The 13882-nt window shown below is 41.1% G+C and overlaps 1 protein-coding gene across 2 annotated transcripts in view; it reads right to left on the reverse strand.

Annotated features, from left to right (window-relative positions):
- LOC146435128 (inactive pancreatic lipase-related protein 1-like) overlaps positions 1–13882 on the reverse strand; it is a 14458-nt gene continuing 576 nt past the window's right edge. The window contains exons 1-13 of one of the 2 annotated variants that reach the window (XM_085064750.1): positions 11593–11776; positions 11145–11193; positions 10241–10395; positions 9695–9820; positions 7632–7766; positions 6512–6620; positions 5307–5426; positions 4948–5067; positions 3387–3505; positions 2779–2908; positions 1788–1899; positions 1316–1483; positions 1–120 (exon numbers count right to left, since the gene is read on the reverse strand). In XM_085064750.1, coding sequence (XP_084920876.1) covers positions 57–120; positions 1316–1483; positions 1788–1899; positions 2779–2908; positions 3387–3505; positions 4948–5067; positions 5307–5426; positions 6512–6620; positions 7632–7766; positions 9695–9820; positions 10241–10395; positions 11145–11193 — 1407 coding nt within the window. In that variant the 5' untranslated portion in view covers positions 11593–11776 and the 3' untranslated portion in view covers positions 1–56. Of the gene's footprint in view, positions 121–1315; positions 1484–1787; positions 1900–2778; positions 2909–3386; positions 3506–4947; positions 5068–5306; positions 5427–6511; positions 6621–7631; positions 7767–9694; positions 9821–10240; positions 10396–11144; positions 11194–11592; positions 11777–13882 lie in introns of those variants that run through there. The other variant, XM_085064751.1, reaches the window with a different exon arrangement.

Consider the following 13882-nt stretch of genomic DNA (forward strand, 5'->3'; position numbering starts at 1 on the left):
TTTTGTGTGTGAGTAGCTTTTATTAGGAGCAAGGTTTTGGGCATCCAAATGTGCTGTTAGCAGGCAGTCAGAGTCTGCAGAACATCCTCCCTCACTGTCCCAGAGCCACAGAAACGATACCTGAGGAGAAAACAAATGCAAGCACCTTGAGCTGTCAGCAGCTGCTGAAATTATACCAGTGGATTTATTTTGATGTTAACTCAACCTGATTTGTCACTTGACACAACTGAGCAGAACGAACTTTGAGCTTCTAAATTTGAAATATTGCTGCTGGGGAAAGCATTGATGGGCTGTACTCATTCTGCTCCATTGCCTGCCTTACTTTAATTTTACAGTTTTGTTTTTTTTCCCCAGAGTTTTTGCTACCATCACTGTGTAAATGGCCACAACTACTTGTGCAAAGGGCCACAAGTGAGTAGAAGTGTGAGTTCCTATCTACAGGAATACACCTTGTCAGCAATGTGCTTTGGTGATAGAAACTACAACCAGACTTAGGATCTCTGCTTTAAGGTAAATTAAAGTGGTGCTGGGCTGTAATAATTTCACTTTGCTTGAAACTTTTTCCCCTCCCATGTCATCTTTTAAGTGATGGAATTTTAACAGTGCCTTTGTAAATAGGTCTAAAACTTACCCTGTACCTCCTGTTCTACATAACAAATCTCAGTGTGGACAAAATAAAACAACTGATCAAGAAAATGAGGGAATTCATGTCTAGCAGTTCAGGAAAATTAGTAAAACTGGATCAGGAAATCTTGCTTCTATAATCAGAACATCTAAGCCACATTTCACAAAGTCTGGAGAAATCCATTTTAGCCTCTTTCCCTCATGTTTATATGCAGAATTTCAGTGCAGGCTCCAAGTGTTAGTCTCCCTCACTGGAAGCACAGGATCATTTTCACCATCCTTTTGTCAATCCTGACCCCAGGGATCACCAATGGAGTATTTCTGCTGCTTCCAGCTGACAGCAAACCAGAGCCACAAACAGGACAGGGGGAGCTTGGCAAGAATGATGCTGACAGTCCAAGCCAGAATTAATTTTGCTCACCCAAAGGGTTGTACAGAAAGTTTGCTCTTCTAAAGCCTGGAAAGACTTTAAGTTTTTCTTTGAGATTATTTAAGGCAAAGGGTTGAAGTGGTAGGAAACTGAACTGTGGATGAACAGTGTCTTGAAAGGATGGAAAGAAAAGGTTTCCTTGAGAATCTTCCTTTTAATGCTTTGAATAGCTTTTCTTGTGAAAAGGCTTTCACCCCACTTATAATTTTGTCACCTGTTTTCTCAAGTAACTTTCAAGATTTTCACAATGGATATACTTACTCTGTTCTATCCTGTCCAACTTCCACTGTGATAGTTGCAGCTCCCAGTTTAGGAAGAGTTGGGTTTATCCAGTTGTTGTTCCAAAGAAATTTAACCTTAGTTACTTTTCCTACATTAACTTCTGCATCAATATAGGCTGTGTAGGTGTTGTCTGGTTTGAGGGTTCCCCTGTGAAAAACAGCATTTTAAGGATGTGAGGCATGGCAGAATTTCAGTCATCTCAAAGGCTCTGCTGTGGTGGCAAGAGGGTAGACATTTAGCAGGAAGACAGTGTTTATTTTATTATATGGCAACAACAGTATTGACAGATTTCTGATGTAGTTCATCCCATATCACTGTTTTTCAGAGGCAGCAATACTGCTGCCTCTTTGTGTCTCTCTTTATAAGATCAATTTAAACAGAATTATTAATTAAAAATATGAATTAAGAGTTCTAGAAGAAAAGTTTCTTGTCTGATGAATTTTTAACTTACTTGGTGATCTGGTACTGCCTTGTGTTCCCATCACTGCCATAAAGGGCAACATTTACATATCCTCTTACTTTACTCTTTCCAGCAAGGGTCACAGTCACTTTGTACCTCCAAACTACACAGAAGAAATACAGTGAGTTAGATTGCACCCAGGGATAAACACCTCTAATATATCAAATGCTAGTAGTGGATTGTGGTTTTTGTTTTCTTGTCTGTACAGTGCAGTTGAGAGCAGAAGATACAAAACACTAGTGAGTTAAATCTATCATTATGTCCTAATGACATCAACATGAGACGTGGTAGACATTTGTGTTACTTTCTGGGAGAGAAAAAAAGAGGAAAATAGTCTATATTGTGGTAAATATGATACAAATCTCAGCATTTTGACCATGAAGGTTTCATACACAGTGAAGTTGGAAATAAGGGGGTGTCAGGAATAAATATGGATACTTACAGAATCTAAGCAGCATGAACAAAATCTGAAGCTCAAGGAAAATAATTTTTGTGGGTGGGAACTTTCTTTTAACTGAGGTTGTCTGGTCCACCCATTTATGAAACCAGGCCAGCTGTGATCAGCTTGTTCTTGGCCTTTGTCAAATGGAGTTTTTGGCAGCTCCAAAGATTGAGATTTCCCATCTTCCCTGGACCCTCTTCCTGCATTTAACCACTGCCATTGTGACTGCAATTTTCATGCTATTGAGTAAGAAATTCCCTTGCTGCAACTGCTGTGCATTGTCTCTCCTCCCTTCTCCTTGCACCTTAAAATCCACTGAACGTCTCAGTGAACTCCAATAGACTCTATAATTTGTCACCAACTTTCCCATACTGTAGGGCCCCAAACTGGCATTAGTGGTGAAGCAAAATAGCTAAAAAATATAAAGAACTGAAGAGACTTTGCACTGTGATGTGTTCATCTGCTACAGTTAATTGGCAAACAGGAAAATAAAATTTTTTTTACAAGGAATATGTAGCAATGGAAACATTCAAAACTCACGAGGAAAATCCTTGGCCTCTCCAGTATTCAGGTAAAGCTTCATGAAATCAGTTTTAATTTTGTCCTTGAATTTGTCGGCATAGTGACCCATATTTGGGCATCCCTCTGCTGGGCATGGGAAACAGTTTCCCTAGTGAAAACAAATATATCTATTAATAACATAATCCAGCCAGCCAAGGAAAAGGAAAAAAAATTAGTCAAAGGATTTCATTTTAATATACCCACCACACTGGCTCTGCACCACAGCAAGAAATTCCAAGTAACTCTTTCTATGACTTGGGAAAGATGCTATAAATTAGGTAACTCCTGGGCTGCAGTTCCCTGTCTCCCAGTCTGGGACAAGGAAGAGCTTCCTGACCTTGGTCCATAAACCACTGCTTTGTCCCTGGGGCCATTTTCAGTCACCAAAGTGCTTTGATCACAGCCTGACCCCAGCAGGTTATCATGTATAATTTTACTTCTTGGTGCAGTGCTGCAGCACTTTAGGATGTCTGATGCTCCTCTTGCACACAGGGTGCAAGCTAGCACGAATAAACTGAATTTCAGATGTATAAACAAGAGCCAGAATCTTCTATATGGTCCATCCCGAGGCTCTGGGAAATACTTACTGCTTGAAAGAAATCATATGAAGCACAAGGATAGCCTAAAAATCCATCAGGGTAGATAATACTGTCCGAGTAGTACTTGTAACTCCTCAAGTGGTTGCAAGCCACGAAGTCCCGAGTTCCTGTGAAAAGATGTCCTCAGGTTAGTTCATATTTCTGTTACCATTGGAAAAAAGAAACCAGCACAGCCCTAGCCATGGCACTGGGATGCATCATTCCTCCTCAAAAGCCTTCTCACAGTTCTTGGAGGATCAAACATGAAGTTGGAACCTTAACTTCTGATGAGCTGATGCCCTAAGGAATGTCACTGCCTCAACAGGTAGAAAATGCAAACTCGAAATGCTGTGTGGAGACTGGCTGTGCAGCTCAGCCCAGCCCCTGCCCCTCAAAAAACACTTATTCAAGCAATCTGACCGAGTTGAACAATAGAAACGAGAGCTGCCTGAAGCAGGTCTTTTGTAGGCAACAGTTTCATTACCATAACAAAGGAAAACCAAATGAAAAGTCTTTAACAGTGAACTTCCTAGGGCAGTGCTGATTTGCTCCAGCTGAGGACTTCAAAACAAAATTATTATTATTTGGGGGGTGCTTATGAAAGGGAGACTCTTAAAATTAAAATAATGAATATATTATTTTCCTTTGTGTTACCTTTATTTTCCTGGCTTTAGGTTAAAAAGTAGACTACACAACGCAGTTATTTCTTTGTGCTTTAATTCCCCATTATTGATAACAAGTTTTCTCTATCAAAAAAAAAAGGGAGGGGGGAGAATGAAGAAGTAATGCCTCCAGCTGCACTGAATAAAGCCTGGAGTAAAAGGCTATTTTTCACAAATCAGTTAATGGATTCCCAGAGTTTGAGGTATTTGCAGTAGTGTAAGAAAGAGCTCAGATAATGTTCTGAAAAATCTCTGCAGCAGAAATTATTGGATTTTTTCTGTATTTTTTTTTTTCAATCTTGTGTGCAATTTAATTTTAGAAAGACAAACAAGGGTTCTCCGATACTTAGAGATTTTATTAGAACCACGTAAAGCAACAAAGAACTGTGTATTTGAGCAACTGTGCCAATCTTTTTTTAGCTGCCTAAAAATAGACACAATGACATCACTTCAGTGCAACTCAGATTGTAATCGGTACCTTAACAAGGAATTGAATTAATTGCTGTATCTCAGAAGAATTTCAGCTGAAGATGCTCTCACAGGAGAACTGTGAACATCTTTGCCCAATTCCACCAGTGCTGCTGCTGGGCAACTGCACACTAAGTGCAATATGTTCTTACAGACACTTCTGAATTTTTGGCACAGCTCCAGTGACTTTTGTTTCTGCTATTAGATCCTTTAGAGGAAACACATTTTCCAGAGGCAAACCCTTTGCCTTGTTTGTTTTTTAATAAGCTCTGGAAAAGTTGTGTGGTTTGAGCACATGAACAGTTTCACTGCATTCTGCAGCTGCCACTGCTGGTGGATACACAAAAACTAATGGAAAACACCTGAATTAAGGAAAGATAAGTGGCTACACTGTGAGGGGTAACCTTCCCATTAATTTGTAATGCAATCAACTCACTCACCTTCCCAGATGCCATCGAGATCCACAATCTGTGACACAGGGTTCTTCCCACAGCCAGGCATCTGCTCTCCTCCATTTGGATAAAAGTCAATGTGTCCTATGGCTGGGCTTATGCCAAAGCCTGAAGCATTTAAAACAGGGGTAAGCATGTTTTAAATTAATATTGTCTCCTACCTGGAACTTCTGGCTTCAAGTTTGTCTGTGCATGGTGTTTTAGGGTAAGAACTGTTAGTGACTGAAGTGGTGTATTTGTATTTCTGTGTCTGTGACACAGCACAAGATTCTCAGGGAGAAGTCAGAAAACTTAAGTGTCACAGGGCACAAATAATTTGTATCAGAACAGTAGAGCTGCATACTCACCTAAGTTGGGGATTGTGGGCGCTGAGTCTGTGTGGATAACATCAACAAAGTCTGCGTCAGATTTATCCAGCCTGACTTCAGGTGGAGTGCCTTGGAAGTAAGGTTGTGCAGGGTCCAGTCCTGAGAGAAAAAGTCATGTTATGTATGGATAAAAAGATGTAGAATCATTTCACATAGCACTGCTTGATTATACATAATGAATATCACACATATAGTTGCCTAGGGTTCTTTAAATAAGACAGGCATTAATAAAATGAGGATGTGTACTCTCTCTTAGAAGTGGCTTTTCTCCCAGGAAGTCACCTTTTACCTGAAGCCTATTAAATTTTACTGCTTTACATACTTACAGCAATATTGAATCCCAACACTTGGAAATAATTTTTTTTTTAATTGAACTTCTCTTTAATAACATTACCCAAACTGGGGTTACTGTATCTGCATCCCAAGTGTGATCCCTGTGTGTGGTTTCTAGAGTCCATTTTTTGAGAGTACTCAAAGGGAAATTTCTGCTGATATCACCCCACCTGCTTGGAGGTGTTGAAACCTGCCTGTCTACTTCTGGCTGCAGTCAGATTTTGGGGAAAAAACATCTGGTTTTGAAGCAAAAAGCTTTGCTTTTGAACCTAACAGAAAATGGAATCAATTTGCTTCCCAAATTGCTGCAGCAATTTCAGGTGCTTGTAAAGTCTTGCAAATTGCACAATTATTGCTACCTTATATTTGCATTTCTTCTTGTCCCTGGGCAGCACATTTTGGGTTTGCTTTTAAACTGAATTTTGTAGACTATTAGTCCAAGTTTCACCTAGCCTGAAATCCCTGAGGAAAAGTAACAACTGAAGAGGGTTTTGTTAACAATACCCAAAATTGCCTTTTATGCATGAAAGGCCATTCTGCTTAATGCACAATGCCCTTATGCATTGCCTGTGTGATGAATAAGGAGATCAAACCCACAGCTTTAACCTCTGCAAGTGCTGAATATGTTAAAAAAAATCCCTTTGCTGTGTAATGTGTGCAAGCAGAATAAACCTCACACTTTTGCCACACTGACCAGGGCTCTCCTCCTTGGGGCACAGTGAGAAGGGGCTGAGCTCTGTAATATTCCAATTCCCCTGACTACCCTGCAGCCCACAGATGCAATCCCAAGGGCCAGTGGGCAGCAGGGTTGTGTTAGGTGGCTCTAGCAGGCTGCGGCAGCAGTGACTGACCAGTGATGCGGCCGATGCCCGGGCGCCTCCGGCCAGCCTCGCCCGCAGCATGAGCTCCCAGGCTGTGCCCGATGATGTGCACGTCAGCTGGGGAGTATCCATACTCATCCTAGGAAACAGCAACAGAGAAACACTGCTGGGTCTGCTTGCATCACCAACAGGGCAGGCTTAGGGGTGAAAAGCTACTTTTAGTTTCCCTGCTGACTCAGGAGCTCCTATAGGGTTTCAGAGTCTGTTTGCCACTTCTGTCCAACACAGATTTTCCAAACCTCCTTATTCAGGTGCTGCCCTCATTTGGAGGTTGTTACAGCTCCAGACAGCTCTGAAGAGTCCTGAGGGGCTCTGTATCCTTCCTCAAGATTCACAGGATGCTTGATGGCTTGCAAGAGTTGTCCTGGCAGGAACTTTTAGCTACACCTGGCAGGCTAAGCATCATGCACAGCTGGAGGAGGGCAGGAGAGGAGAGATGTTTTCAGCCTTCTTGCACACTAATTCAATAGCTGCAATGCAGATGTGGAGAGTGAGAGATGGGTCAGAGCACTCAAAGACCCAGCACACTCTCTGGTTTTAGTTACTTATAGCTCTTTTATGGAAAATGTGTGTTGAAAGCAATTAGATTAAAAGAAGGCTTCAAACCAAGCTTCACTTGGCTACAAAAGGGGTCATGTGGCACCTCCTGTAGCTTTGGGCACTGTCCTGTCCACCATGGCTTTCCCTGGTGGCTCCTGCTTGTCCCCAGCCAGTGCTGCCAGCTGGTTTTCTGGTGTTCTTGGGAGCCCTTTGCTAGGTTTTGGTAGGTTCTGCCTCCATGAGAAAGCAGTTTGCCATATCCATTATCTCTGCATATTTAAAATTTTACACTGCATTTGTTAACATCTACAGAGGAGCTCTTTGGCTGTACTAAGAGAACGTCTTGTAGAATTTCCTATCCCTAAGCTGGCAGGCCCTGCCATTGTCACACAGTCCTCTCCTTTTAAAAAAAGTTTCTTTTCAGCACAACTGATTGTGGAGTAGAGGACAATATTTTCTGCTGGTTATATCCACATTTGTGAGAGTTCCAGAGCTGTATTCCTTTCAAATCAGTACTATAACTACAGCTTTAGAAACAGCAGACTCTTACCATGAGAACATTTACAAAATAAGCAATTTCAGCTCCCACAACACGGACATTGTTGGATGCTTGGGTGTACTGACACATTGCTCCTCTCCTCCAGCTCACACAGATGCAGTTCACATCTTCCACAGTAAGCATCCTCTGTTTGGGAAAACAAAAGTAAAAACCATGGTAAATACAATATGGAATTGTTCATGCTGAATTGATTCAAATCCCAAATGTTGTGGGAACTTGTATGAGAATGGGTGGCATGGAATGGAGTAATTATTTCAAACACCTAGAGCAGTATTTTTTACAGAAGGGAAAACAATATCAACACTTTCAATTTTTATTTTCAATCAAGTTTGGTGTGTAACATTAAATAAGAGCTCTGCCTATGCACTGATTCACTTCAGTGATTTAAAAGTACTACTCTAATTCAAACTCAATTAGGAGTCATATTTTTGATGATAAAAGTCAAGAGTTGTTTTCTGATGGAGATTTGTGAGAAAGAGAATGCATTTTTATAAGAGGACGTATAAACTGCTGGTGTCCCTGAATATTTGTTTCAGATTTATGGTTTTATCTGGAAATATGTATATGCAGGCAGAGACTTTGCCACAGAATCAGAATCTGTACTGTTCTCCACTGAGCTGGATTGTTTGGCTAAAAGTATTTTGCTTTAGCAGCTTAACTGGCTGCAACAGCTGGCAAAGGACAAAAAAGGCAATAAAGTCTGTGACTGTGCTAGAAGAGGTGAAAATCAATATGCATATAGAATTATTGCTTAATGGGAAGGAAAGCAAGTAACAGATACACATAGGAGGATTGATGTATTCACAATTCCCTTTGCTCCACTCGTTATTGCAAATATTCACTGAGACCAATTTGTCTCTACATATAAATAAATTAGAGTATTGTGATAAAACACTGGTTACCGTAAAGAATTTAAGGATTTATCTCATGCCCCTACATCCTGGAAAATTGATCAAATGGATTTAAGGGACTAGCTGAAGCACATTGTGAGCTGAAATAAATTGTGAGCTACCTCATTGATTCTGAAGTTCCAGGAAAAAGCTCTCTATTTTAAGAGTGCAAAATGTGAGACAGAAAATTATAAAACCATCAATCTGCTTCTGATACTTTCAACAAATTATTAACTAACAAATCCACCAATAATTCCTCATTTTTCTTTTCTTTCGATCTAGTATCAAAAAGAAGCAGACAATGGCAATGCAATAAATGTGAAAGACCTTGATTTTAGATTCACATTTTTTCCAGTGTTCTCATAAGTAAGATAGGAATACATAATAATGAAAAAAAAATTTAATTGTGTTAATGGTTGAAAAACCTTGTCCCTAAAGTGCCATCAGCTGGTATTTTGCTCTGTGCTGTAGGACTAGAGGCTTTCATGAGCTGCAGCTACAATACAAAGCATCTTTGGAAGACTTAGAAAACCACAAACTGGAATTGCACTTTGTGTAGGGACAGGGCTTAGAAATAATTTGTGGAATTAGCACAGAAATCAATAAAGCAGAGTGCTTTGCAACGTTCAGTGCTCATAGCAAGTCCTAGATCGAAAGCTTTGTTGGAAATGCTTCCCTTGAGGTTCCTCTGGATCTACATTTGTACATCTTCATTGCTTTTGGTCATGGCCATGTGCTCACCCTGCAGCACCCACAGGGCAGCCCAAAGCTTTCTGATAGACCTTTCCCATCTAGAAATTGTCTCTTGGCTGGAGAACTAGCATTCAGGAGCTATGAGTCTGCAGGTATTTCTGGAATCACCCCAGTCCTGACCAGTATATTTCTCCAGGATTTGTGTTGTTTTTACCAAGAAAAAGGGCACTTATTCAGTCAAATCCTCTTCTCACTCACTCTAAAGAGAAAAGCTGAATGCATTTTACTTCATGCCTTTCCTCAAGGTGTAAATCTACATATTTAATTTGGATACAATCTGAAAATGTGACCTCTTTTCCCATTCTTATCACTACAAATACCATGAGAAGAATTGGTTAGAAATAGAAAAACCAGACCATTTATAAGAATGTGTTTATAAATGCAAACTAAGGGTGTCCCTGTGGTACCTACCTTGCACATGTCTGACAGCCAGTTTTCTTCTCCATTGTCTACAAATCCATGCACAATAAATCTGGTCATCCTGCTTGTATTAAAATTTGAGTTCTCAATTGTTGACTTGTCGACTGCAGAGACTTCCTACATTTAAAATAATAAATCAAATTAGTGTAGATAATAACTTAATAAACCTTTAAATCTGCTTTCTGCAAATAAGTTTTCAAAATTGCAAAGACTTGAACTCTGGTTATCTGTGCAGGTGTTTAAAAGGTATGCAATGTTGAACTCTTCTGCAAGGGTTCACCTGGCTAGGGCTTCAGGTCTGTATCTCTATTCAGAGCAAGATTTGACACCTCTCTTAGAGCAGACAAGACTTTACTTTTAATGTGTTTTCATTTTATTTCTGGAAAAAGAAAGACCCAAAAATTCTCAGTTTCCTGGAAGAGGTGGTTTTTTGAATACAGTGGAAGTTCAGAACTTTTCAGGAACACAGCTGGAGTCTGTGTTTATTTACCACTTTTGCATGTGATTCACTAATGTTTAAACCACAAGAGTTGTTACCTGGAAGTCATCAGCGTTTTCTCTCGTGTACAGGAGGAAGCGAGTGTCAACACTCTCTGGTTTCCAGGGTAATTTATAGACTGGCCTTTCCGTGGTCCCAGACCAGGGCACATCGTCTGTGAAGCACCCAAGCCTGTCATAGCAAACTTCTCTGCCTGTAGCGTGAAGATCAAAACAGTAATGTGTGAATGAGCAGAGGAATGGAGCAGTAAGAATCATAGCATGGTTTCTCTGGGGGTCTCTTTGTTCCTGGAAAATCCCATGGTTTACAGAAAGCCAAGACCAGCAGTTGCCCTTTCCTACATCCTGAGAAGCTGCAGTTAACCCCAAGGAGAGAAGCCACCTTATTTCTCATCAACAAAGTCTTCAGAGGAGTTCCTCCTGTGCCATTCCTTGGGTATCTTCCCAAGCTGGTGCTTTGTGCAAGGCAGAGACAGCTGATGAGTTTTTCCTAACACCAAGCCAAAATATTGCAGATAATCAGCAATAAATTGAGATGGTGTTGAACAGCTGACATGAGAAATCTCATTCTACACAAGTCAGTGTCTTCTGCTGAGTACAAAGCTATACCTTCATCAGACTGCCTCCACCCCCTGCCCCTGGCTTTTTCTCCACTTCCATCACTACAAAGAGTACAGGAAATAATTCCCTATATTTAATAGAGCAGTTGCTTTGTTCTGAGGTGAGAAAAATCAGCTTTTCTTGATCACTCCTGGGGTAGAATTCCCAGAGTGGAGATGAAAGTTGACATGCACACATCTCACCATCCTTGTGTGGGAAAGTGAATCCTATTAACCTCCATCATTAAGTTTTAAGGCACCATGGTATAGAATAATACCCAGAAAATAGGTGAAAAACACAGCAGTGTAGAAAGGCAAAACAAACACTAACCCCACATGCTTACCTTCTGCTGCACTGAGCAGAACCAGGGCGAGAATCCAAATTCCAAGCATCTGCAACAGCAGAAAAAGAAGCAGCTAGGATTTGCTAACCTACTCGAGCAGCAAGCAGCCCACTCAGCCCTCTGGTGCTGAGTTTTCTCAAGGTGAACAGTGCCTGTTGTTCCTGCAGGATGAATGCCTGGCTGCTGTGTGTGCCAGACAAGGATGAGTCAGCTTTGTTTGCTTGCTCCTCGGGACATTGGGGGGCCATAAAAAAACTAAAGCAGAGCTTAACTCCAGGGTGATTTCTATCCTGTTGAGGCTACACTTCCCATCAGATGTACAGCAGCTACTTTGGGATTAACATAAGGATTCACATAAATGAGCTGCCATTCCCCTTTGCACTCCTGTGCTCTGAGAAGCCACAAATCTGATGAGGTACAAGAAAAACCCCAGATCTGAACTACTTACGATGCAGCCTTGAAGCTCCTGGCATTAACCTTTAAATTTTGCATGAACTTTTTATAGTCTGCTTTATCCTTGGACACGTTCCTAGAAAGATAGGAATATTTATTTCAGATTACAGTTTATAACTGATCTGGAAAACCACTTTAATGGTTTGTTTCTCTGATAACTCCAAAATCCATGGACATAAATTTCTTGAGTCGGTGAGCTGGAGCCCACAATAGGATTGGAGTTCCAGGGGTTGGTCATTCCCAGCTCATCAGGAGTGGTACATGAAAGAGAATTATATGGATCTTTGTGTCTTGGCTGTGACAAGCTTTTATTTTTGGTGTTATATAGTTGGGGTGTAGAAGCTCTGCTGGGGGAGTTAGTAGAGAACCACATGGTTTTTAAGTCTCCTTTCTTGCCCTGCATCAAGTGACTTCAGGTGTGAAATGCTCCTGTGTTTTCTGGGTCTTTTGATGAAGGCTTATCCCCCTTGGGAAACCTCTAAGTGGGCTTGGTTTATTCTTTTCACAGTGAAACAGTCTGACCTTCTCCTGGTATAACTTTAATTTCCTTGTTTAAATAAGTAGATGATAGAAGAATGGTTGTGTAACCCTTGGGATCCTTTCTGTACCACTCATGTAACCCAAGCTTTGAGAAAAGTTTTGAGTGATGAACTGAGAGCAAACACACTGGAAATATACACAAATAATATAAAAATTCCCCCAGACATTGGGACATGGCTGGAATGCTACAAAGCTCACTAAATTCTTCCAGTAGAAACATCAACTAATATGTGGAAAACAGCCTGTGCAAAAGCCCAGGACTAGGTCTGGGAGCCTCTTGGACCTCTTTATCTTCAGGAGAAGGCTGTAAGTGGACTCAAGAAGAAATGAGACCTGAGCTGACTCCACTCAGACCTTCGTCAGCTGGGCTTTGCTTTATGGCCTTCTATGTTTGCAGAGCTGATGTTCCTAATCTCCATCTCTGGGAATGACCAGATGGACCTCAGGTGCTACTCTGCTATCACCTGTACTAATGGGTTGATTCTTTAAACAGTGGAGAAATTTTTTTTTTTTCTTACTAAAATACCACCTTTGATGCTGATGTAGAGCTTGGTGCTCCTCCTGTCTGTATTTGAAGTGGGATTTTAATTTAATTTTAATTAAATGTGATTTTATCAGTGGTAAAGGAGAAGCAGTACATGCCCCAGTGCTTTAATACTCCTTCAAAATGAGGGGAGAGCAGTCTTTCCCATTTAATTTAAGAGCTGCTGGAAGAGATTTGAGTGAGGATTTTATCAGTTGGCCTGCTGCTCTTATTCAACACTGTAACAATACAGGTCAGAACAAATAGACAATTCCTTAGGCTGTGGTCAGCTGGATTTCAGCTGCTCTCTCCTCCTTTGGGCAGGCTGGGGTGCAGATCCCTCAGCACCATGCAGGTTGCTCTGAGCCTGGAGGAGCTGCTCTGCTCCTTGTGGCCTCACAGCTGGGGGCTTTGGAAGAAGGATGGTTTTTGATTAAAAAAAAAAAAAAAAAAAGATAAATTAAGGCACAGCTATGTTTCTGCAATCCTGAAGAAGGTATAGTCTGGAATAGGAAGCAGGCAGAGGAGAGGAGTGGATTTCTGGTGCTGCAGGATGCTGAGGTCTCTCCTGGGACACAGTGCAGTGCTTCCCAGCATTGTTCCTGTTTTCCTTGCCACATGTCAAACCCCCAGGAGACTTGCAGGACTCAGAACTGCAGGTCTGTCTGGCTGAACCTCAGACTTGTGTTTAATTATGCTTTTAATTTTGTACAGGCTTGTGTTTAGTCAAGGATACAGTAAGGCTGGGATTTTTCTTCTTCAACATCTCATTCACAAGTTTATACTCATAAATATATCCCTATGGTATTTCTACCCCTCTTTCTTAGAAGTTTATCTAAGTGCTTGTACATCATTTTTCAAACATTGGGAAATGGGAGTGAATAAATTATTAACTCTTTCTTCCTATTCATTAGCTCAGAGTTTGAGTTTTATGCTTAGAAAAATATCCACTGCCTCAGTGTCTTACAGCTGCAGGAGGCTCACTCATGCCACATTTTTCAGAGCAGGAGTGTTCATTCTAATGGGAAATGGTCAGTCCCAGGTTTTGCAAAGCCTGGTTATTCAGAGATTCTCCCCAGAACTGTCAGTGGCCACTGCCAAGGTTTGTGTTTGAAAGTAAACAGCAGCCAGGAGCTGGGATTCAGTGTTTAGTTCCTTCCAAAGTGGGGAACACTTGAGGTTTGCCTTACCTGCTTTTTCCAAGCAGGTGCAGGGGCAAAGG

Source organism: Lichenostomus cassidix, chromosome 6, assembly GCF_008360975.1.
Source record: "Lichenostomus cassidix isolate B80296 chromosome 6, HeHo_3.0, whole genome shotgun sequence".
Taxonomy (NCBI): Eukaryota; Metazoa; Chordata; class Aves; order Passeriformes; family Meliphagidae; genus Lichenostomus; species Lichenostomus cassidix.